Source organism: Plutella xylostella, chromosome 10 (assembly GCF_932276165.1).
Source record: "Plutella xylostella chromosome 10, ilPluXylo3.1, whole genome shotgun sequence".
NCBI lineage: Eukaryota > Metazoa > Arthropoda > Insecta > Lepidoptera > Plutellidae > Plutella > Plutella xylostella.
Window position 1 is genome coordinate 1,683,060 of NC_063990.1, and position 23,697 is coordinate 1,706,756.

General features: G+C 41.5%; 2 protein-coding genes and 2 non-coding genes across 4 annotated transcripts; 3 read left to right on the top strand and 1 right to left on the bottom strand.

Moving 5' to 3' along the window:
* The first annotated feature begins 8,188 nt into the window (after positions 1 to 8,188).
* LOC125489103 (collagen alpha-1(I) chain-like) lies at positions 8,189 to 8,551 on the top strand. Its single transcript, XM_048623740.1, has one exon. It carries the CDS (start codon positions 8,189 to 8,191, stop codon positions 8,549 to 8,551), a length of 363 nt encoding a protein of 120 aa, XP_048479697.1.
* An 854-nt stretch (positions 8,552 to 9,405) lies between these two features.
* On the top strand, positions 9,406 to 12,967 carry LOC125489104 (cuticle collagen 2C-like). The gene is made up of 3 exons (XM_048623741.1): positions 9,406 to 9,417; positions 9,918 to 10,288; positions 12,733 to 12,967. Exons 1-3 carry the CDS (start codon positions 9,406 to 9,408, stop codon positions 12,965 to 12,967), a joined length of 618 nt encoding a protein of 205 aa, XP_048479698.1.
* Trnag-gcc lies at positions 12,349 to 12,419 on the top strand. The gene has a single exon. It is a non-coding gene; the product is annotated as a tRNA-Gly (tRNA).
* Positions 12,968 to 13,445: 478 nt separating the features above from the next.
* LOC105390140 lies at positions 13,446 to 16,939 on the bottom strand. Its single transcript, XR_007266747.1, has 2 exons — positions 16,560 to 16,939; positions 13,446 to 14,281 (listed from the first exon to the last, which is right to left on the bottom strand). It is a non-coding gene; the product is annotated as an uncharacterized LOC105390140 (transcript).
* Positions 16,940 to 23,697: the final 6,758 nt, after the last annotated feature.

Sequence of the window (23,697 nt, forward strand, 5' to 3'; positions counted from 1 at the left end):
TTGTGCACATGCAACGCTCAAGATACCATGTCTTTTAACCAATCAAATACGAGACTGAACTGTCGTGGATCGACTGTTTAGTCCACGTTTAGTCGATGGTATGCGGACTTCAATACATTGCAATACAAAATGAGCGAGAGATCAACTTTTTAGTCAAAAGCAGATCGATAAGGCTTTCTGATTTTTTGATAATATTGCTGTGTAATTATGAAACACACCTGTAGTCCCGTTGTCCCCGTAACTGTGTCCCCGTTACGGGGACAACGGGACGTCATTATATTTTCGTTCCGTTGTCCCCTTTGCAGGCAATAGTGAACGGGGACAACGGGCCGTCAAAATTTTACGTGTCGTTGTCCCTTCCGAATTCTATTAGCACGAAAAGGACAAAATAAAATGTTACATGATCGGCTTTAGGTAATGGGCAATGTCCGAAAAAATTCGACAACGCTCATAATTTTTCTAATGATAGGAATAACCCTCCGTATCATCCTTTGTATGCGTTAGTAATTTTATAAAAATAAAAACATTTCAAGTTTCACAAAACGGGGATTCTACGGACTTAAGGACTTTTTCCATCGTCTCAATGAGCAATAAAAAAATATGACAGGTAGGAATGTTCAAAAGGGTAAGTGTAGTTACGGAATCTCTCATTGGTTGACTGATTTAGAATAAGCCAATGAGAGTTTTGCAAACAACAATCTTATCTGTGCTTTTGTTTCGCGGCAGTATTACGTCGTGCCGTTAGCGCATCCTTTAAAATTTACACGTTGATCTGCCAAATTATTACCCAGGTTAGTTATGAATTGATCTAAGCTAAAAAAGCGATTTGATATGAAGATATTATATAAAATTCATGAAGTAAAAAATATACCTACTTGTGTTTTTTTAAGTTTATTTTGAGAACGGGGACAACGGGTCTGATTTTTTATTTTTTTATTAAGTGCCGCTGTCCCCGTTGAGGAGCTCACGTCCAACGGGGACAACGGGCCTGATTTTATTTATTTTCTGAAAGTACCGTTGTCCCCGCTTAACGGGGACAAGAATTACGGGGACAGCGGGACTACAGGGAAACACAACAAAATAGATGTTCAACTAAAATTTTTATATATGCGCTAGCCCTTATACCTAATAAGTATCGCTCGCTTGTCAAATCTGACGTAACTTCTTAGACTGTTAATTGCTGTACAGTTCTCCAAAATTGATAATGCGCATAGAAATCTTCGTAATTGTTCGGCAACACGGTGTGTTTGGTGCTAAAACAGATATTGATGATCAGTAACGAAATTTGATTAGACAGGTTCATAATATTAAAATTTACTTCGTAAATGTTACAGTACTTTGCAATTTGCAAGTGTCTTACTGAAGCTGGTGTAAAAATTGATGGAAGAAGGTTTGACACAAGGTTTATATTGGAAGAAAAAAAAATGGATTTCAAACACATGTTTACATTAAAATCTTAAAATCTCAGTTCAAAAGTATTTACAGCACGTATCATTTCACAACAATATTACAATTACAAACTTGGTATTTTGGTTGTGGCTTTATTGGCAAAGTAAAGTCTATCAATGCGACATAGGTATATTTTATTCTTTAATGTGTATCTAATACGGCGTCGTCAACAATAATTAAAGTTGAAATTAAATTCACATTTGAAAAAAAAACCAACAACGATAATAAAACAAACAACGATGTTTAATTGCAGCTCTTTATAATTCCACAAAAGTGACAGACCAGAGAACTGACGGACCTTTGACTGATCGGTGACAGCCGCAACCGCTCAAATTGTTTGCGATTATGTGACACATGATATTGACTCCTATTTCTTTCGAACAAGGTGCAAAATGCAAGTGCTTTGTTTAAGGCTCTTACGATTAACGATTCAATGATTCGGGTGTTTCCGGGAATACGACAGTTTGCGAAGATCTGCATACGCATTATTAATTTTGGGGAACTGTAATGTGTCGGTGGTGGTACATGGTGGTACGGTAGGAGCTCCAAATTGGAAATCGCCATCAGCATATCACTCGAGGAGGCTTTTTCTTGCACCCCGAAGTCTTCTTTTGTGCACTCATGTAAGTGTACGGAAACCAAGCTGTGAGTGAGGTAACTGAGCGCTGATTGCTGAAACCTTCAGCGGGAGGCATAGGCAGGCAGGCCGCTTCAGCAGTGAGTGGAGTGACCATTCTATACGCTAGAACTTTTCATTACACAGTGCCATATTCAATAATCAGACTCGTGAACATAAAACATGTATATGTACGTAAGTATATTAGGCTTAACAACAATAACTAAATTTCTATTCCTGGAATTAAATGAGCACTTTTCTAGACTTTAGATTAAATCATAATAACAGGTTAAAGTCACGCAACGTGTGAACGTGGAACCCCTCGTGGGGGTAGAATATTGAAGGTTATTAACACCATATCCGAAAACCTTGAGTGGTGGCTGTTTCTTTAGGTATATTTTATTAGATTAAACATTAACAGGACAAAACCTTCTTGATACAGCAGCCATCCGGATTTCATATACTGGATGTTCCTATAGGTCATTTATAGCCCCCGGCTAGTACCCTAGTAGGGTTAGGACTTCCCAGAGATCTGAGTTGTTTGGTCGTTTTGGAACTAACTAAGAACCTAAATGTCTTTACATCAACGTAAAAATATATCTAGTAAGTACTTTTATTAACATGCAATATGTGTAGGTACGACTTCCTCTTTTAATCCATAAGTCTTTCATTCACCCAAACGTTGCCTGGTAGAGATAGCTTTTAGCGATAAGGCCGTCTGTTGCAATTATTGCTAGACAAGGCATCTAACGGATAATCGATTTTGGCTGGAGCTTCGATAAGTCATTGTACTTACACACATAAGTTATACTGAAAGTTTCAGAATTTCAAATGTCCCAGCGGTACCTAGCGTGATAGTTCACGCCGCCCTTGCTTGTCAATCACCATGAGAGATTCAGTGACCTCTATACCACTCTATAAGTACTTTATAGAACTAAGTATACCTAAGTACCAGAAGGGTTAGGTACTCTAGCTTGACAAAAAACGAACTGACGCGAGTGCAAAACTTACGTGTGTACGACGAGTTAAATAAATACAAAAGATTCTAGATAAGGTAAACTTTTTATTCACTGCTCGATCGGTAATGAAAAACCTGCACTAAGATATTTTATAGTTTTTTTTTATAGTCTATTTATTTTCCCACTGCTGGGCAAAGACCTCCCCTTTAATTTTCCAGTCAACCCGATCCAATGCGGCTACCTCCCAATCCGGCAAATATTTGACGAGGTCGTCCCGCCACCTCCTTCTCGGCCTGCCTCTCCGCCGGCGCCCGTCGCCCGGCACCCACTCGGTCGCTATCTTGGCCCACCGGTCCGGATGCATTCGGCAGACGTGGCCGGCCCAGTTCCATTTGAGCTTCGCGGTCTCGACACCAACATCGATTATGCGGGTTTGGGAGCGTAGTGCGGAGAGATAGATACATACATCATACATGATGCACGACCCATTACGTCCCCACTGCTGGGGCACGGGTCTCCTTCCAATGAAGGTAGGGTTTAGGCCTAGTCCACCACGCTGGCCAAGTGCGGGTTGGTGGAGCCGAGATAGATAAGTACATATTAAATATAAATATCAACAACCCGAGCACAAATATCTGTCTTTAAACAAATATCTGCCCCAGCCGGGAATCGAACCCGGGACCTTCGGCATGGATTCATTCAGTCGGCCGTCTGGTGGAAAGGCATGCTGCTCTCTCACTCTCACTTTATGCCTGCTTTATTTTTATAAGGACTGATTTTTCAATAGTCAGATAAATGTTATCTGACGAATAAAATTGTTGCTGTCACTGTCTAATACAAACATTCAGTCGCGACAGCATCAGAAATATTCCTCACATAACTTTTATCTGGCTATTGAAAAATCAGCCCTAAAAATAATAAGTAAGTATTTTCATTACTTCATCACAATAGATTTTACAGTTACAACTAAAAGTGTACTTGCAACGTTATTTTTAAATACTGAGCTTAATATTGCTAGTTTCAGAGAACTTTCTAGGTAATCGTATGTTTTCAGTATAACGGCTACCTATCTAGGCTAGATCTTATCTTTACGGCGCCTGATTAACATAAGAAAACTATTTATTTACTTTTCAATAACAGTGGTCACTTCTAAATGACTCGCTGTTACTATAATAGTGGCTACCAAGTAGTGAATAGTTGTTAGTGATCCGACAATATTAAAATAAAATAAATAAATAAATAATTATTTATAGTAACTCGCTAAAAAACGATTTATAGTCAAAAATATTAATATTGATGGAGGCATAATTCTGAAATAACAAAGTTTATTAAAAATCATATATTTGACCTTTATTTGAATCACATACATATACCCTATTATTATCATAACACTGGTGGGAACGGATTTCTTTCACATATCTGGTAGAAACACACCAGTCAGATAGAGCATCCTAACTAATATCATAAATGCGAAAGTAACTGTGTCTGTCTGTTACTCATTCACGCCAAAACTACTAAGTAAACGGATTTGAATGAAATTTGGTATACATGTCGCAGGCATCTGGTTTAATCTCCTGTTTGATTGAACCGCTAGCCCGTTCATTGGATGACGCTATTCAGTTGTATGACTAGGCCGAACGTTGATTGTACAAGCGTCACAAAACGTCCAACTAGTTAGCGGACTTAAAATCAGTCAGGTGGTGAATAAAACAAATATGGCGTCTAACAGCGAACAGCTGACACAAAAAGCACTTGTATTGTTATTTTTTGCAAATAAATTAGCTTTAAAGTGCGTTATTTATGTTAAAATAGTGTGGCAACATGGATTTACCTATTATTACCCCGCCGGCGGATAGTTTCAAAGAAAAAAATGTGCTGAAAATGGATAATTATGAACAACAATATCAAGGTACGTTTATTGTTATTGTTTGGTTAATTTGTGAGATGAGAGCTTTGTAAAAAAGTCTTTTTGTTGACTCTTGTCTGGTCATGTTCATCCTAACCAGACATTACAAAGTTGCTATACTATATCCCATTTAACGACTTTGCTGAATAACGTTCAGTCAAGACGTTGGACGTTACAGTCAACCACTTGACGAGTTGTTCTTTAGTCATTCAACTGAGTAGCGTCATCCAATGAACGGGCTAGCGGTTCAATCAAACAGGAGATTAAACCAGATGCCTGCGACATACATATGGTCTAGAGCAGCTATACTCATCCTGCGCATGCGGCCCGCGGGCGTTTATCAGTGGCCCGCGTGCCATGAGACATAATAGAGAATATTTTTTTTAAATATATTTTATTCGATAGTTTACATCGGTTTATTATACAAAAAAAAACATATATTTTTTTGCTTTTATCCAGCAAAACGATAACTTAAAAGTTTTTGTGGCCCTTAAAAAAAAAAGGTTGAGTACCAGGGGTCTAGAGCCTGAGAAAGAACATAGGCTTTTTATCCTGGACTTCCCATGGGAAAACTTTTTAAGGCGAAGCGAAGCTCGATGGGGACAGCTAGTTCTAGATAAGTACTTAAAGCTTTTGTCATAGCTGTCTAATTGTTGCCGGGCCGTTTAAGGGCCCGTACAAGGTGACGTGCCGCGCCAATTTTGGGTTTTCAATGCTCTTCACACAGCACACGCAGTGACACGCACACATGTAAGTTTGCACAGTGGGTCGATAAACTTTTACTCGCCAACTTTATTGACAATTATGTTCAAGTACATTTTGGGTGATTTTAGGGTAAGTAAGTATAATTCTTAGGAAAGAGTAGAAATTAATAGGGGTGCCACTTTACTCTATACTCGGAACCCGATTAGCTTTCTCAAACAAATGTGGTATTTACTTGTAGAAAGGTAACTACAAGTATTAAAGTGTAGATAATAAGTTTCGGGCATTCTCCAGCCAACTGAACCCCGACGACAAAGCAAAGTAAATACATAGTGTCGCAAAAGGGCTATACTAAGCCAAAAGGGGATGACTCAAGGGGTCATTCTGAACAACTTTTGTTAAAAAATATTCGTTTTCCATGGTAAAAAGTCACATGTCCAACAAAGTTAATTTCCAAAACTCGTAGAGCAAAAGTTCAGAATGACCCCCTGTCTTACTCCTTTTTACCGGACTGCCGAAAGAGGAGGGTAATGTTTTTTGATTGTATGTATGTATGTTTGTCTGTTTCTTTGTTCCCTCCTGTAGCCTAAACGGCTTGATAGATTTTGATGTATGAGGTATTGTTAGAAGCGTATTGATGGCGCGATGGTTATAGGCTATGTGACGTTCCATTAAAATGAACATAGCGCCCTCTAGAGGACATAACGTGATGATCGAAAAAATAATAATTCAACTTTGCCGTGTAAGGTATCAAATGAAAGGGCTTGATTTTCACATTATAAAAATATGCATATTGAAGGTATTTAAATAACAACACCAAAATTATTGAAATAAAAAATGATCATGAACTACTGACGTAAAATTTCATAAAATAAAAACAACTAAAAAGTTACAAATAAAAAAATACAATTATAAACAAACGAAAAACCCGACTGTACGCTAAAAACATGAAAACAAGTCCCAATGTTAATGGAAAGTATCGCAGGCGGGGACCAACTTGACCGCCACTCAAGGCCGTTTTCTAAGTAACATTCAGCTAAATGGTGAACCCTCTGCTGGTCCCCGCCTACGATACTTTCCATTAACATTGGGACTTGTTTTCATCTTTTTAGCGTGTAGTCGGGTTTTTTGTTTGTTTACCGCTTATATACCGCTTTTTCAATACCTACAGTACATTTTTTGGTAGCAGCATAATATTTTTACTTAATTTTAGGGTTTCGAACGTCAAAAGAAAAAAAGCAACCGTTATAGGATCTCTTTGTTGTCCGTCTGTCACCGCCCTTTTTCTCAGAAACGGGTAAAGATATCAAGCTGATATTTCGCATAGATGGGGAGTACCCCAAAAAAAATATTATGGTACTCCCTGTCCCACACAAGTAAATTGGGGCTTATATTTTTTCCAGTTATTTTGATGTGTATCCTTTTTTTTCTTTGATGTTTTGTATAAGTATGTGTTTGTTTTCTTTAAATCTGTATTTTTTTTGTTGTTGCTGTCTATGTGTCGAATAAATGTATCTTTATCTTCAAATCACGCCATCTATCCTTTGTTTTTTTTGTGGCTACTGTCTATAGAAGAAATTCCGTCATTGACAATTTTACGTTACGAATTTATTTTTATTTATTTTATTTTTATTTTTACATTTTCGTGGAGAACCAACAGCATTTTGTTAATAAATAATTATTACTTATGAACACATAACAACTTGATGCCATTAACAGAATGAACTTAGTAAGCCCAGTAAACCTAACACATTCAGAGGAAAAATAAAATCTCTTTCTCTCTCTCTGAAAAACATACTTAATAGCCCAAACTCGATGCTTTTAGCTATTAACATCTTTGAAATAAAATTGAGCCACCACCGTGTTACTGCCCTCATCAGATCCTCACGAGACCATACCTCAACCAGCACCAAGAGACTGTATTTTTGATCCCTAACCTAATGTTCGTGCGTATTGTCATCACTTAGATCCATTCGCTATATTCCTGCTCCTCATCAGACCTTTACGAGACTGTAATGTCACGAGAATATTGCACACTATCTAATTTAATTTAATGTATGTAACAAGACTGCTAACCGTTTTCCCGCGAAAACAAATCGCGCGCCGAAAACGGTTAGCGTCCCACGCCGCCGCGCCGTTTTACTGCGCAGCTTTACTGCGCAGACCGCGTCCCGCGTCCTCCCCTTCACCCGCGCGCACCCCGCGCTCGCGCCACCGGCCAGCGAAGCCCGCGCAGTCAGTCGCGGCTAACTCGTTCCCGGCTACACCACGCTCGTTTGCGCCTTCAACGGACATTAGTTTAGCATATAAGCAAAAGACTACCTCACTTGCATAATCCGTGTCTGTAGAACCTTAAATACAGTGAACTTGTAACCCTGAGTTTGTGTTTTCCCTACCACTCCCACGATAGGACCCTTCTCATAGTGGCGCCCAACTCGCGGAGACGCGTGAATGTAAGTGTGTGCGAAGAAAAAATATGCTGCCGAAAAGGGAAGAGCGAAGCGTCGTGACCTCGAGGAAGACGAAAGCAGCGGCACCGCCGGCGAGACCACGGTAATGCCCCCAGGCGGCGGCGCGCCCGCCGAGCATGCGGCGCGTGGCCCTCCCGCGGCGAGCGGCCTCCATGCCGCGCCCGGCGCGCCCTACGCGCACGAGGAGCACGCGGCGTGCGGGCCCCCTGCGGTGCCCGACCGCCCCGCCACGCCCGGCGCGTCCTACGAGGACGCAGCGCGCGGTCGCCCCGCCTCGCCTGGCCCGCCCTACGCGTCCTACGAGCACGCGGAGCGCAGCCGCCCCGCCTCACCCGGCGCGCCCTACGCGCACGAGCAGCACGCGGCGCGCGGGCCCCCTGCGGTGCGGCCCCCCCGCAAAGCCCGGCGCGTCTTCCGAGGACCGAGGACACTCGGCGCGCGGCCTTGACGACGATGACGACCGCAGCTGTACCGGCGAGAGGAAGGTGACGACCCGCCCCGGCGCGCCCAGCGTGCCCGCGGCGCGCGCTCCCGCCGCCTCCCCCGCCGCGCCTGATGCGCCCGCCACGCACGACGCGCTATACGAGTACGCGGCGCGCAGCCTCCCCGCTACACTCGACGCGTTCGCCTGCGTGACGGCAGCGCAGCTCTCCGTGCTGCTGGACACCGTCGCCAAGACCAACCGCGTCTTTATGGAGAGGACGGTGATGACCCGCCCCGGCGCGCCCACCGTGCCCGCGGCGCGCGCTCCCGCCGCCTCCCCTGCCGCGCACGACGCGCCCGCCACGCACGACGCGCTATACGAGTACGCGGCGCGCAGCCCCCCCGCTACACTCGACGCGTTCGCCTGCGTGCTGCTGGACACCGTCGCCAAGACCGCCAAGACCAACCGCGTATTTATGGAGAGGACGGTGATGACCCGCCCCGGCGCGCCCAGTGTGCCCGCGGCGCGCGCTCCCGCCGCCTCCCCTGCCACGCACGACGCGCCCGCCACGCACGACGCGCTATACGAGTACGCGGCGCGCAGCCTCCCCGCTACACTCGACGCGTTCGCCTGCGTGCTGCTGGACACCGTCGCCAAGGCCGCCAAGACCAACCGTGTCTTTATGGAGAGGATGGTGATGACCCGCCCCGGCGCGCCCAGCGTGCCCGCGGCGCGCGCTCCCGCCGCCTCCCCTGCCACGCACGACGCGCCCTACGAGTAAGCGGCGTGCAGCCCCTGCGGCGCGCGCTACCCCCGCCGCGACCGCCGCTATACTCGACGCGTTCGCCTGCGTAACGGCGGCGCAGCTCTCTGTCTTCATGGAGAGGACGGTGATGACCCGCCCCGGCGCGCCCAGCGTGCCCGCGGCGCGCGCTCCCGCCGTCTCCTCTACCAGCACACGGAGCCCGGCCGCCCGCCTCGTCAGGCAGAGCTGGCCCGCCCGGTGCCTTCTGGGAGCACACGGAGCCCGGCCGCCCGCCTCGTCAGGCAGAGCTGGCCCGCCCGGTGCCTTCTGGGAGCACACGGAGCCCGGCCGCCCGCCTCGTCAGGCAGAGCTGGCCCGCCCGGTGCCTTCTGGGAGCACACGGAGCCCGGCCGCCCGCCTCGTCAGGCAGAGCTGGCCCGCCCGGTGCCTTCTGGGAGCACACGGAGCCCGGCCGCCCGCCTCGTCAGGCAGAGCTGGCCCGCCCGGTGCCTTCTGGGAGCACACGGAGCCCGGCCGCCCGCCTCGTCAGGCAGAGCTGGCCCGCCCGGTGCCTTCTGGGAGCACACGGAGCCCGGCCGCCCCGCCTCGTCAGGCTCGGCTGGCCCGCCCGGTGCCTTGTACCAGCACGCGGCGCCCAGCCGCCCCGCCTCACCAGGCTCGGCTGGCCCGCCCGGTGCCTTGTACCAGCACGCGGCGCCCGGCCGCCCCGCCTCACCAGGCTCGGCTGGCCCGCCCGGTGCCTTGTACCAGCACGCGGCGCCCGGCCGCCCCGCCACACCAGGCTCGGCTGGCCCGCCCGGTGCCTTGTACCAGCACGCGGCGCCCGGCCGCCCCGCCTCACCAGGCTCGGCTGGCCCGCCCGGTGCCTTGTACCAGCACGCGGCGCCCGGCCGCCCCGCCTCAACAGGCTCGGCTGGCCCGCCCGGTGCCTTGTACCAGCACGCGGCGCCCGGCCGCCCCGCCTCACCAGGCTCGGCTGGCCCGCCCGGTGCCTTGTACCAGCACGCGGCGCGCGCTCCCGCCGCCTCACCCGCCACGCACGACGCGCCCGCCACGCACGACGCGACCAACGAGTACGCGGCGCGCAGCCCCGCGGCGCGCGATACTTCCGCCGCTTCCGCCGCTACACTCGACGCGTTCGCCTGCGTGACGGCGGCGCAGCTCTCTGTGCTGCTGAGACATCTTAAGACTCAAGTACGCCTGTGCAGACCACCCCGCCATCGTCGAGGACGACGATCAGTTTAGGGGGAGGACCAGAACTACTCAGTCTGCTACTCCGAACGCGAGGGCGCTTAGTTCGGACTAGAGGGGGAGGATGTAACAAGACTGCTAACCGTTTTCCCGCGAAAACAAATCGCGCGCCGAAAACGGTTAGCGTCCCACGCCGCCGCGCCGTTTTACTGCGCAGCTTTACTGCGCAGACCGCGTCCCGCGTCCTCCCCTTCACCCGCGCGCACCCCGCGCTCGCGCCACCGGCCAGCGAAGCCCGCGCAGTCAGTCGCGGCTAACTCGTTCCCGGCTACACCACGCTCGTTTGCGCCTTCAACGGACATTAGTTTAGCATATAAGCAAAAGACTACCTCACTTGCATAATCCGTGTCTGTAGAACCTTAAATACAGTGAACTTGTAACCCTGAGTTTGTGTTTTCCCTACCACTCCCACGATAGGACCCTTCTCATATGTATTGAATTTTATTATTATATTATATATAATATATTATATATTATTATACTGGAAGAATTATGCTTCCTCAATTTCAAATCAAATTATGTTGGTGTCATAAAAGTTGAAAAAGTGCAATGACAACCAATGTGCAATGATTTTGTATCTGTACACGATAAGATCGCGAGCTGTCAGTGCTGCCTAAACCGACGTGACCCTTCTTTGGAGGCCAGCGGCCAACTGAGTCAAACGTCACTTGTGTTTATGATTTTATAACACAGAAAACCGCCATAGATATTTGTATGAAGATTTGAGGGAAAGAAATTGCTAAAGTTTGGGATTAATTTACACAAAATAAGTGTGTGTTTATTAAAAAACAAGGTATTTAGCGCCTAGTCCAAGCCCTTAACTTTATAATATGATAAAATCATATGAAAATTCTTGATGATTACGACACAGTTGTTACAATACGGGACTGGTTTTTCGTCATATTCTGAATTTAATTTACAGTTATCCATAAGCTTTTACTTAAATTCGAATGATTCAGCACCTAGCTAGACTCTTCGACTACCGGTGTGATTTTTTTCAAGGCTGTAGAGCATCATTTACTACATAATTCTATGACAATGCCAACCCTCGATTGCCTATTGCGGACCCTTAAGAGGACCCTTAGGATTCTAAGGAATGGAAATTTTGGGCCACTTCACGGTGTTATTTTATCCAAGCCAATTTTTTTTAAATAAAAACTTAACTACGAATTCTGAAAAATTCAATAAAAATAAATAACCTGTAGAAATACAAATATTTCCATTTTTATGAACAACGCCATCTGTACCACTTTTATGCTAACTATCTCGTTTTGTTATCTTGTCATGTCGATGTTATAATAGGTAAAGACTGACTGAGACAGCATAGAATTTGATTTCTGTAAATTATGCTAGATGGCAGTAACCAGTAAATATATATGCCAAGTCGAGCAAAAAAAGTGGCATGTTCGAAACATCCTTTTTCGTTTAAAAACTAAAATTTGTGCAATTTGTATTTTTTACCATGACAAAGGTAGAATAGGAAGTAGGAGCGCTCGCTAGAGAGTAAAGTAAGTACTATGTTTCTTCTGTCTCATTAGCAACTTCAATCCTTACTTATCCTTATCCTTATCCTTACTAATATTATAAATGCGAAAGTAACTGTGTCTGTCTGTCTGCCTGTCTGTTACTCTTTCACGCCAAAACGGATTTGAATGAAATTTGGTATACATATGGTCTCGACCCTGAGAAAGAGCATATGCTACTTTTTATCCCGAAATTCCTACGGGATTTTTTTTACGGCGAAGCAAAGCTCGCGGGAACAGCTAGTTTAAATATAACAGAAAATTACTACTCGTTTCTCACAGCATCGGTGGTTCAGTGGTAGAATGCTCGCCTGCCACGCGGGCGGCCCGGGTTCGATTCCCGGCCGATGCAAGTTCTTTTTGATCTTTCACAGTATTTTTATTTTTAATTACAGTACTAATATTATTTTCAAACGAAATGCAGATACCTACAACCTTTCATCCTGGGATCCCAAATCAGGGACATAGGGCTCGAAGTGTAGATTTCTACAACCTATAAAAAAAAACACCCAAAAATATTTCCTTATAACGTTTATATTTTCACATTTAAGTAACCAGAATCTAAACTAAATCTATCATTGGGAAGGTGCTGATACAACCAGAACTGGTAAGTAAGCTCAACATCGATGACGCTCAGTTTGGTTTCCGTCCCGGTCTGTCAACAGACTCGGCTATACTGAGTCTGAAGCATGCCGTGATGCGGATGACATGGTGCTCCGCAGCCCATCGAACAACGGTCTCCAGAAGCTACTTTCAGTCAGTGAGCATTATGCCAATGCTCACGGGCTGAAGTATAACGTATCTAAGACGGAGATGTTGGTGTTTAGGGCTGGCAGAGGTCTGGAGAGGGTCCCTGAGGTGGTTAAAGACCAGGCCTGGCCCACCAAAGAGTGGAAATAATTATATGTACCTTTCGCAAATGTGTAATGAAGTATATATGAAATGAATCCTAACTAATATTATAAATGCGAAAGTAACTGTGTCTGTCTGTCTGTCTGTCTGTCTGTCTGTCTGTCTGTCTGTTACGCTTTCACGCCAAAACTACTGAACGGATTTGAATGAAATTTGGTATACATATGGTCTAGACCCTGAGAAAGAACATAGGCTACTTTTTATCCCGGAATTCCCACGGGAAAACATTTTTAAGGCGAAGCGAAGCTCGCGGGGACAGCTAGTATAAGTATAAATAATAAAATAAAAAGATGACTTTGAAAATAAAAGAATATGAATTATGAAATATATACCTACGCAAAATAAATTAAATTATTATTATTGTAAGACCTAACTTAAGACGCAGATTTTTGATTTTTAATGTTAATTACTTTTAAGACAAAATGGGTACATTATGTATAAGTACCTGAAATAAAATGAAAAGAAATAATAATGGCTATTTATTTATTATTATATTTATTTACGATATGACTTCCACACCGCCTTGGCTTTCCGTTTTATTAGGTGATTTCCGGGGAGGTCTCGGAGTTTTTCTATTCTTAGCTACAGGCGCTGCAGTGGTTTCTTTCGTTGTTGTAGTGGTTTCTACCGTTGTTGTTGTGGGTTTTTCTGTTGTTGTAGTGGATTTTTCTGTAGTTGTACAGGGTTGTTCTACAGTTGTACTTGTTACCGTTGTTGTTGTGGGTTTTTCTGTTGTTGTAGTGGATTTTTCTGTAGTTGTAGGGGGTTGTTCTACAGTTGTACTTGTTACCGTTGTTGTTGTGGGTTTTTCTGATGTTGTAGTGGATTTTTCTGTAGTTATAGAGGGTTTTTCTATAGTTGTACTTGTTTTTACTGTTTTTGTACTAGGTTCAGTTGGTTTTTCTGTCGTTGTAGTGGAGTTTTCTATAGTTGTAATTGTTTCTAATATCTTTGTAGTTGGTTCTGTTATTGTTGTAGTTGGTCCTAAAGTCGTTCTGGGTCGCTCCAGTAACGGTGTTGTTGTTGGCAAAGGAGTAGTTATTATCCCCCTCAAAGCTGTTAATATCCTTTTGTCTTGTTTTATTTCATCATTTATAGATTCAATTGATTTCAATCTATTGACACCATAACTGCAGATTTGCTTGCACTGTAACAAAGTTCTAAATTTATTGTCACAGGGACATCCGTACCAGTTTTTACTCATACATGATTTTGAGTTCCAATCGTATGTATAAACTGTTTCATTTTTATGACATTGCTCCTGATTTAAAGCCTCTTGACACCAATGTGGTTTGTATGGTTCTGCAATAAAATTATTGGCCTTTATATACTTGTAGTAGGGACTAGCTACATTAAAAAGAATCCAAAAAGTATGTCAATATAAATTCGAATGTGGTTTTGAGGTGACCATGATTTCATAAACTATTTTTTTTATTAAGAATTCATAATAGGGAATATGCATTTGACTCAAATAAAGGTCAAATATTGTTCTTAATATTAATAAACTTTGTTATTTCAAAATTATGCCTCCATCAATATTTTTGATTATAATTTATTTTTGAGCAAGTAATAATTAATTGTTGAAAAGCAGAAAAAAACTGCGGTAAGTTCAAACATTATAAAACGTCACGAATTTTCTTAGGGCGGAAGTGACGTAAAACATGAGTACTTATATGTCAATATCAGAATAATCTATACCCATAGAACTGAGCGTAAGCGCGACTGGCGAGAGTCATTATTCTAAGCCGTGAAACAAGAGTGACGTCACACTTTGCGCGCCATCATAACGGGTGTTTACAGTGGTCGTGTCGGTTGTAAATTTTTAACTTATTTAAAAATACCATAAATAAATTAATATGGGGTTGAATTTTTTTAACTATAATAAAGCGATGTAAAACTATTGAATGAGAATATAATAATAATATCTTTATTAAGTAAAACACATTACACAGTTACTAATAACTAAACTATACTAAGGCTAAAGTAGATGTCTCATAAAAGTTATTGTTTAGCCTCCACTGCCGAACTAGGTAAAAACCTGTATTTCAGCAAGTAGCGTCTCACCCACCAAAAATGACAAAAATAGCCATAGACAAAGGCAAAACTAGACTCGCTAAGTCTGTTTATGTAACTTAAAAAAGTATATTACAGTTACTTATAACTAACATAAAAAAGTAAGAAATTACAGAATTTATTAAATTATAATAAAAAATACTTTAGAGAATTTTGAGAATGTGCTTTCTTGTCTTAGTTGTGTTATAAATTCACAGAAAATGAGAGTAAGATTAATGTAAGATATCATAATATATATTTTGATTATTACTTTTATCAGTGTACGTGTGCAAGAACAACCAGCTAATTAATTATAATAATTGCAATTTAAAAGGATCAAAATGTAGGTTAGTGCATTCAACAGTTAAAAACCATACCACAAACATAGCTAAATTACTTCAGAATCTTTAAAAGATCCTCAGTTTCATCGTATGAAAGCGTTAGAAGCCATTTCGTAACAACCTTTTTAAATGAAATTTTATTTAAGCTGTATTTGGAAATTAACTTATTAACTTTATTATATAAATATGGGCCGAGAAAAATAAAAAATCTTTGAATGAAGGAAGTGTTGGACTGTTTAGGTAGTACGCTGACAGCATGCTTTCTTCTCTTGTTTAGAGTTTAGAATATCAGGGTCGGAGATCAGATTACTGTGCTGTCTTAGCAGTATGTTAAGCACAAATAATTGACGAACAGTGAACACTGCGCAGGACCGATACAACAGAGTTGTAGGAAAGAGATATGGCCGAAAGGTGGCCACTTTTAAAATCATACGTTGTGCCACCTCAACCGCCTTTATTGCAGTTTTGTGCGCCCCGCCCCATGAAGAAATGCAGTACGTGATAAGAGATTGGCTTAGGGAAAAATAAATTTGTTTCATTCTAATTGGCTCTAAAACATGTCGCAAATTCTTAAAAATATAAATGAGCTTGCGGATTCTTCCACTCAACAGATCAATATGCTTTTTAAAGTTTAAGTTGTGATCAATAATTATGACACCCAAGTAACGTATTGAGTCAGCTCTTTCCAGTGGCTGGCACGTGCATTCTTCGCCTTTAAATTGGCATAAATGGGAGACGATTTTTTTATCAGCAGTTGGTTGGCGGGTTTTAGTAATTGAAAAAGTCAAATACTTGATCTTGCTTATATTCAGACTCAGGATATTAGCAGAAAGCCATTTATTAACCAAGTTAAATCCATTTTGGGCAGCATGGAAAGTCTCACTCCCGATATCAGCAGCAAAAACGAGAGCGGTGTCATCCGCGTAAGAGATAATCTCACCCTGAGAAAGTCGAGAGATAGAAGATCGTTGATGTAGATAAGAAAAAGGGTAGGTCCTATTATGCTGCCCTGTGGTAATCCAAAGGTTATGGGTAGGAAAGAGCTAGAGTAATTATCTATACGGACACATTGCTGTCTATTGGAGAGATAATCCGAGAGCAATTTCAATTGAACTCCTCTATATAAAAAAATACTTGCATATTCCTTATTATACCAAACAGTGTCTTATATTATGTTAGTTACTTACCAGTAATTTTTCCATCGCCAATGCCAGGGCGCTTATTTTTACCAGTACCCTTTCCATCTCTCTGAATCAGCCATCCAACACATCGATTGGAACACTCATATTCGTTACTGAAAATATTATCCGTGGGACACCCTCTCCAGAAGCCTATCTCACACCTAGATCTTGGTTTATAGTAGTAAAACACGGAGGTGGTCTTCTTTCCGCAATTTGAAGTATTCAGGCGCGCGAAGCAGTAGGGATCCGGAACTGTGGGAGAGAAAATCCTAACTTTATAATCCTAACTAATATTATAAATCCTAATCCTAATCCTAACTAATATTATAAATGCGAAAGTAACTGTGTCTGTCCGTCTGTCTGTCTGTCTGTTACGCTTTCACGCCAAAACTACTGAACGGATTTGAATGAAATTTGGTATACAGATGGTCTAGACCCTGAGAAAGAACATAGGCTATTTTTATCCCGGAATTCCCACGGGAAAACTTTTTAAGGCGTAGCGAAGTTCGCGGGTACAGCTAGTTATAAATTCAATTGTAGTCAAGTTAATGACTATTGGAAAGAATATAATCACTATCTAGGAATAATATTACTTGTCCACCTCAGCTAAGGCTGTTGGAAAAATGAAATGGATATGCTTGAGTACCTAACTATGTAACCTAACCTAACCTAACTACCTTTGATGGTATTTTTATGTATTCTTTTAAATGTATTTGAAATAAGCTAAACAATGATACCAAAATCGTATCTGTACGTCGAGGCAGTCAAGAATTATTGAAGTTCAAAACACACCTAACGGAGCTCATGTAAGTTGAATTCATTTACAATCAGAACTCTTTCACTCAATGGATTGCTACCTGAGCTGCGGCGCTCCGTTAGGTGTGTTTTGAACTTTCAATAATTTTCGACTGCCTCGACGTAGTGATACGGTTTTCGTATCATTGTTTAGCTTATTTCAAATATAATAATAATAATATTAATTAAAGCCTTTATTCAATAACTGAATTTAAGCATGCATTCCATTACGTCTAATACGAATTTTAAATATTTAAAACAAAAATAATTAATGCTTATTAATACAATTAATTTATACTTATTAAATAATTCATTAATTAAATTAATCATGCATCAATATTACAGTAATGGTATGGTAATAATATTCTATAAAGTAAATAATTATTCAATATTCATGGAAAATAAATAGTAATAGTTAAGTCCATGCATTCAGTCCGTCCCTTGGACGTAGGCCTCCTCCAACCGTTTCCACGCCTCTTTGTCCTTTCTGGCTACCTTTTTTATGTCGTCATCCCATCTTTGGTAAGGTATTTCTTTTTTTCGTTTTTGGTCTCTAGGGTACCAAACTGTTACCATTTGTGTCCACTTTTCCTGACTACCTCTTATCATGTGTCCAGTCCATCTCCATTTTTGGGTCTTAATTTTAGTTGTTACATCATCAACTTCTGTAATTTTCCTTATTTCTTTAATTTCCGTGTGATGTACCTATCATCCTCAATCCCAACATGCTTCTCTCCATGCTTCGTTGGCACACCTGTAGTTTATGCATGTGAGCTTTTGTCAAGGCCCATGTTTCACAACCATATGTCATGACGGGTAAAATGCAGGTATTAAAGACTTTCCTTTTAATATACATTTTAGTTTTCTTACTCTTCATTATTTCCTACAATGACCAAAACCGTTTCCAAGCATTTGCCACCCTTTTGTCTATTTCTTTTGTAATTTTATCGTGGAAACACATAGTTTGACCGAGATAGGTATAGTCCTCTATACATATATTCAATTTCATTGTTGTCTATACAGATTACTTCCCTGTCCACAGTGTTTGACATAATTTTGGTTTTGCTTCTGTTCATGGATAGGCCAACTATTTTGCTATTCTTTGCTAGGTCTTGTAGCATTGCTTCTAGTTTATGTGCGTCTTCTTCGAACAGAACAAGGTCATCAGCGAATCTTAAATGATTGAATAGTGTCCCATTTATGTTAATACCATAATGATCCCAGTCAATCTGTCTAAATATTGTTTCTAATACTGCTGAAAATAGTTTAGGTGATATGGGATCTCCTTGCCTCACGCCTCTCTCTATAGGGAAGGAGTCTCCCATTGTTTCTGTTTGTATTGTGGCAGTGCTAGTTTTATTATTAACAACAGTTTTATTAGGAACATTATTGTGAGAGCAGGTGCTATTTCATCTAGTGTTCCTTTGAGCAATTCATTCGTGATTTGATCCGGCCCAGGAGCTTTTTCCATTTTTTGGCTTTTGATGGCAGCGATGACTTCAGAGATTAATATTTCTGGGACTGCCTCATCTTCACTAGTTTTTCCTGGATTAGTTTAATCTTTTAAATTACTTGAGTAAAGTTTCCGGTAGAAATTAGTAGCCATGTCGTTAATTTTCTTCCTGTTACTGAAGTGTTTTTTGTTCTTATTGTTTATTTTCAGAATCCATTCCTTATTAATTTCAAGTTTCTTTATAGCCTTATTGACGCCGCCTGTTTTGATTATACATTAATTTAGTGTTTTCATTCTTTCTCGTTTCCTGTCTTTTCTCAAAGTCTTTAAAATTTTCTTGTTTAGTTTGGCTATTTCATGTTGACATTCTGGTTTATCTAGATTATTTTTCCTTTCAGTCATTAGTTCTAAGGCTTGATGACTAACTACACTCGCGAGCAACCAAATCGACTCAAGCCTTCACGGCGCACATATACATTGATTTTCCTAAAACGATAAATGGTAAATATAAAAGTGATATGTCATTCGAAAGCTGAAGAATTAGGCTTTCAATTAAGATCAATACCATAAAAAAAAACTAAGCGCAGATTTAATGACGCATTTTAATTGCCCGTCAGTGTTAATTACCTCATTAGGAATCCACGCCTTGCGCTACCTGATCCCGCTATAAAACCTTTCCACATCCGGTGTACCTTATCAGTCGCTTGTTGCAAGTTGACCGGTACACATCTCGTTGCATTGTATTCCTTGTTTTCGCAAACCCATGGATACCACACCAGAAGAAGCTGCTCAAGTTGTTGCCTTGCTGCAACAAGGGTTAAGTCAGCGAGCAGTCGCTGCCCAGCTCCACTTGAGCCAGTCTGCTGTATCCCGAGTATACAGACGGTTCCAAGAGACTGGTGCCTTCAATCGAAGACCAAGAACGGGCCGCCACCGCTGCACTTCAGAGAGAGACGACCGCTTCATTGTCTCAACCTCGCTGCGCAATCGACACCTTACGGGCGTTGATGTGCAGCAAGAACTGAGACGTGTACGACAAGTGGCTGTCAGCGAGTGGACAGTGAGAAGACGCTTGAAGGAAGCCAACTTGACACCAAAAAGACCTGCATCAGGCCCCAAATTGACTGCAGGCCACCGACAAGCGCGTCTTCAGTTTGCTCGAGAGCATCTCGATTGGAGCATTGCGCAATGGCGGTCGGTCCTGTTTACTGATGAGTGCAGAGTGTGTCTGCATGGCAGTGACAGGAGAGGCCGGGTCTACCGGCGTCCGGGGGAACGATTTGCCCAATGTTGTTTCGCTGAAACAGTAGCATATGGCGGCGGTTCCTGCATGATGTGGGCTGGTATTTCTCTAGAGGGAAAAACCGCACTTGTTTTCGTGCCTGGAGGCGGCCGAGGAGGCGGGTTAACAGCTGATCGGTACATCACCGACATTCTACTCGGTCATGTTGTGCCCTATGCAGAATTTGTCGGTGAAGACTTCGTGCTAATGCACGACAATGCCCGCTGCCACACGGCACGAGTCAGTCGGCAGTTTCTGAGAGAGAAGGAATTGCGCACGATGGACTGGCCTGCGCTCAGTCCTGACCTGAATCCCATCGAACACTTATGGGACGAGCTCAAAAGAAGAGTTCGGGCCAGGAATCCAGTCCCTGCAAGCGTGGACGAGCTGAAGACAGCTTTATTAGAGGAGTGGGACGGCATTCCTCAGGAAACTGTCAAAAAGTTGATAAGGTCTATGAGAAACAGGCTGCAGGCTGTAATTAGGGCAAGAGGGGGCAATACAAAGTATTGATTTAAATAAATAAATTTTTATCTTAACATTTTTTGTTTAATTTGTATAATACGATACCCATACCCTTTTTTCCTAAATTCCCGTTTTTCCTACAATTGCGTTCAGACATCATTTATTTCAAAAATGATGAATGGATTTCAATAATAATGATATCAAATTAAAGCTGACATCTTAAGCTTTTAAATGACATATCATTTTTATTATTTCTATTCATAATTTTACTTGTATTAATGTATGTTTGCGCCGTCAAGGCTTGAGTCGATTTGGTTGCTCGCGAGTGTAGTTATGTACCCCCAAGTATCTCACCCTTAGAACTTTCTGGAACTTTAAATATAAACATAAACTGAGATACTGTAAGCATTGCAACATATTATATTGTTATTGCATCAGCCAGGATGCTGATGGATCATTCCACGAATCTCCAACTTTGTAAAGCATCAACTGTATGGAGTGTAGAGTGATGTATCAGCAGATTGGTCACGTAGGCCACTGTTAGTGTTAAGACTATGTCATTGTATGAGTCAGTATTAAACGGACCTCAAATCGGAACGGTTATGCTCGTCTTTAATTTTAGTTTATAATAACCTAATAGCGCGGACCCGCAATTTGACTAACTTCTTTCCGTATTTTAGCTTGTTTGTTGTTCTGTATCGAGTTTTTAATATTTTCCTCCAAGAGGTTGTATTTAGCTTACGTTGACATATGCGTACTTTCACGTGAGAAGAAATGAAGAGAATTATGGAGATTGACTTTCACGTGGTGCAGTTCATCGTCGGTAAAAGTATTATTGATAGTTCCGTAGTGTTTTCTACTCTTTTTTGGGCTGATGAAGTACTTGCAGCTTCTTACCATGCGGTCGTTGGTGTTGAAGTTAAGTTGGTTTATTACTGAAGTGTCCTTGAATGATTTTGGGTTATTTGTGATAATGTAGTCAATTTCGTTTTTATATTTACCCCCAGGAGATTTCCATGTCAATTTATTTTTTTGGTTCTTTTTGAATATGCTGTTGAGGATTGTCAAGTTATTCTGCATTGCGAAATTAACCAATTTTTTTCCACTCTTACTTCTTTTTCCAAACCCGAAATTTCCTATTATTTGTTCTTCACTTGCTTGCTGTGTTCCTATTTGTGCATTAAAATCTCCTAGTATAGTTAGGTTTTCATTTATATGGTTACCATTTTATTGTTTGGTTGAGTTCGTTATAAAACATTATAATTTTTTCTTCCTTTGTTTCCTCTGTAGGAGCGTAAATTTGGACGAGTGACCACTTGTGTCCATAACCAGGAAGTTTTAGGTTTAGTATCGCAATTCTTTCAGATATACCGATAAACTCCTCGATGTACTTTTTGAGATATTTTTTAACAAGGAATCCCACTCCATTTCATCCAGGTGTTTCACCTTTGTAATAAAATATGTACTCTGGACTTTCATAAATCTTTTCTCCTAATCTTCTTACTTCTGAAAGGCCCAATCCCATTTTATAGTTTGTAGAGCTGTATTAAGTTCGATCAGGCTTTCATCCGTTCTCAACGTTAAAGCGTTAAGGGTTGATATGTAGAGATTGCCGTTATTTGATTTCAACTTTTCTGTGGTTGAAGGGGTGTAGTCTTTATCTCCCGCGGTGACCGGCCGTATTGGGAGAGGTATAATTTTACTGTTAGTTTTTTTGTGTTTGTTCAAATTTTTTAGAGGGGCCGATCGGAGTTGCTATTGGGTTTTAGTGACATTGGTGGAATAATTTTCTGGATTCTTGTTTATGTTGTCCCCATTTTTCCTATTCATGAAAGAATCTTGTTTTTCTTAGCTACTTGTTTGTTTGTCTCTACATTTATGATTTGTTCAGGAGATTCCGATTAGTTTCGTTTTCCATGTTTTCTTTCAGTGTCGTGTTTCTTGTTGTTTGTATAGGTATTGCTTAGAAGAACTATTTTATCGTATTTTATTATGGCTTTTTGACCCTGCTCTAGATGTTTTGATAGTTCTTCTTTAAGTATTTTTCTTTTCTGTAGGACGTTGTAAGGAAAATCTTCTTTTATGTAGCATGGTGTACCATATAATTATTTTATTTTAGTACGTCTATTCTTTTCCCCATTGTTGAAAAAGTAACAACAATTGGGCTGGCTCTATCTCCTTTTTTTCCCATTCGTCTAACTGTGTCTATTTCTGTTTCAGCGCAAGAAACTTTCATTTTATCGTTCAAAAAGTTAATAACATTTTGTTGTAAATCTCTATATGAATTTTCTGTTTCTTCTAAACCAAAGAGGACAATATTCTTCCTCCTAGCATTCCTTTCTAGATCGTCTTGACGTTTCTCTTGCGTGAGTATTTGTTGTTCCAGCTCGCTGTGTTTTAATTCTAGACTTTTAAATTTATCATTTTTGTTATTATTTATGGATTTCCTAATATTTTCTTTCATGTTTTTCATTTTTATTTTCTGTTGTTCCATATTGTTTTGGATTTTTTGAAGCATATTTTTAATGTCTTCCATTTTTATACAGTATTTATTTAGTATCTCTACAATTTTATCGAGTTTTGCTCTATAATTTACCAACAATAAATCTCTACAATTTTTAGTTTCGCTACTTGCCGCTAGGCCATTGTAGCAGCACTTTCGTTATTTACATGCAGCGCCATCTGTTGTCGAATGGCAAAGCTTTTACGATTGATCGCTGAATATGAATCGCTCTGGAGAATTTGTAGATGGCGTTGTATGATGATAGTGCGTTTTCAATTTAGCTTTTAGGTTATGAAACCAATTATTTATCACAAACTTCACTATTTGGATATATTGATGTGTCCACTTGTGAATGTCATTTAAATACTGTTTTTTATAGTATTCACACAGCACAATTTGTTTATTTTTCAATTTATTCACGGGTTGTAAATTTTATCACTTTTGGTGTTTTTGTGACTTTTTTTGGAGTTATATTTAACTGTCCTTATTCACACTGTTATATTTCACGTATATTTAACTCTTTGTGTCTTATTTTCACAATTAAAAGCAGTGTATTTAATAAAAAAGTCTCAAATTACCCGGACCTAATGTTTACGTTGCGCACAGCGTATGCTATTTTCAAAGTTATTAAAGTACCTAAATGTAA

What these genes read in the sequence shown, in the direction of transcription:
- LOC125489103 (XM_048623740.1), top strand. Translation starts at nt 8,189, where the DNA reads ATGCCCCCAGGCGGCGGCGCGCCCGCCGAGCATGCGGCGCGTGGCCCT.
- LOC125489104 (XM_048623741.1), top strand. An exon ending in GCTGGCCCGCCCGGTGCCTT is followed by an intron (nt 10,289 to 12,732) that starts GTACCAGCACGC and finishes GTCTGTCAACAG; the next exon opens with ACTCGGCTATACTGAGTCTG.